The sequence below is a fragment of the Mesocricetus auratus genome, unplaced genomic scaffold, assembly GCF_017639785.1.
Source record: "Mesocricetus auratus isolate SY011 unplaced genomic scaffold, BCM_Maur_2.0 Super-Scaffold_100031, whole genome shotgun sequence".
Lineage (NCBI taxonomy): Eukaryota > Metazoa > Chordata > Mammalia > Rodentia > Cricetidae > Mesocricetus > Mesocricetus auratus.
The window spans coordinates 846,977-848,950 of NW_024429212.1; the positions used below are offsets into that span (position 1 = coordinate 846,977).

A 1,974-nucleotide genomic window follows, 5' to 3' on the forward strand; every position below is an offset into this window, starting at 1 on the left:
AGTCCTATCAAAAGGACAGACAATAGAAGTAGCTTGATCAGAATCTCTGAGATGTTACTTGGTATTTTGATCCTTTTCAACATTGAAATGACTACTAAATTGTAACTAAGTCATCGTGTATAGGGATTCATTGAAGAGTCTGTAGCATAGCTTTGAATAATACTAAGGCACATACAAATCACCAAAGAAACATGAAAACAGATTGTTTTCTGCTGGGAAATTTATTGGAGAAGGGAAAACAACTGAGGGTAAGTACAAGGTTAATGACTGACGAAGAGGTCTCAGAGAACATGGTGTGCTTGTCTCTGAACTCAGAGGCAGAACGATTTTATACAGATCCTGGTAACACGCCGGTAAAATTTTCAGAACTTAATGCAGGCCTTCAAGCACCATTCTCTTTTTGAAAGTGGTAAATTTCTACAGTACTCCAGGCACAAATCTTTTTTTGCTGAGGAAACAGAAAACACCAGGTTTAAAATTAGGCAGCCAGCAGCATGCAATAGAAACACTAATATGAAGATGAATAAATGACACATAGTACAGAAGCGTCATACTTGTATCGGTGACATCACACCAAGCACATTCAACTGCAAACATTGGGCAATACAACTTTTAAGAAGTGTTGATCACAGGACATTCCTGACAGGTATCAACATGTTCTATATTTTGAAACTAGTCCACAGAAAACTTAAAAGAACGGCAATCATTTATACTTTTTTGACCCTCGCAGTTACTTCTATGAATAATACACTGAAGCTCCTAGAGGATCAAGTGACATACTTTCCTAAATCACAAGCTCCCCATAGGATTCCAGGACACCTCATCACCCCTGTCTCAGGAGACTCCAACCTACTACCGTACTGGGCGTCACCACTCACCTGATGGTGGGAGAACAGAACGTCCTGGGACTCCATTGAAGGCCAGCAAATCCTGGTCCGGTATTCCTGGCTGCTTCTCATCATTAGCCTCTTCATTTGTTTCGGGCAGAGGATCAGCAAGGGTCTGAATGGCCAGCAGGGCAAAGACAGAGAAGAGAACAAGTGTCTTCATGGCTGAGAGTCACCTGGAGGAAGATGAATAGGAGCCTAGTTTGTGGGGATTGAGGGGACAGCCTGCATTTATAGGACTGTCATGAGGAGGTGCAGACCCAAGCTCTGTAGGGAGAGAGAGCATGCATGCACTGATGGGAACTGGAGAGACTGTTGCCCTCTAGATCCCTTTGATGTTCCTCAGTTCTCACAGCTGCGGCCTTGATGTTGGCTGTGTGCTCACTGACAGCCCTGCCTTCCAGCTGATGATGATTAAGGGGCCTAGTTATCTTGTGCTGCTTCGCATCTGCTTGAGTATTTACCATTCTGTTCTCAGGGGAAAAAAGAGTCGGGTGTTTTCCAACTTCGTGAGCCCATGAAACAAGTGTTTTTGTTTTCTGAAGTGGGAGACAGCTGTTCTCAAAGAGTGTTGCCCCTGGATCCGGCCAGATGACCTTTAGATTGGGCATTCAGTTCTTTGAGTAATCGGAATATTTTCGTCCTCATGAAGGAAAACTTTGTGCCTCCCTTCTTAGGGTCCTGTATGGAGAAAATAACATGGCCTGGTGAATCTAGCTCAGTAGGAGGTGAGGGACCAAATTTTTCTGAGAGAAGCTATAGCAGGTTTTTGTGCAGAAGCCAGTGTGTCCTGAGCATATCTCATGAGTGCATTCCAGCTGCTGCTTCACACTTTGGGAGCCTTCAAATATTGTGCTGTTGGTCATTCTCAGCCTGCGTTTTTTAACTTTCATAAAATATTAAATTACTTCCAATAAACAACAATCAAACATTATAGAGTGTGTCTACTCCTAGAGTTATTGCCTTTCATCTATGAACATCATCCTGTACATGCTCTTATCCACATTTCCTCATCATGTATGCTAAAAGATATTGACTTCCTGATAATTTCAGTTACCATATGGTGTCCTAGTGTGAAAACACCTCG

The 1,974-nt window shown here is 42.8% G+C and overlaps 1 protein-coding gene across 1 annotated transcript; it reads right to left on the minus strand.

The window, feature by feature from the left end:
- Nucleotides 1-202: 202 nt before the first annotated feature.
- On the minus strand, nt 203-1,107 carry LOC121135148 (alpha-defensin 20-like). Its single transcript, XM_040733512.1, has 2 exons — nt 879-1,107; nt 203-448 (listed from the first exon to the last, which is right to left on the minus strand). Exons 1-2 carry the CDS (start codon nt 1,048-1,050, stop codon nt 363-365), a joined length of 258 nt encoding a protein of 85 aa, XP_040589446.1. The 5' UTR covers nt 1,051-1,107; the 3' UTR covers nt 203-362.
- Nucleotides 1,108-1,974: the final 867 nt, after the last annotated feature.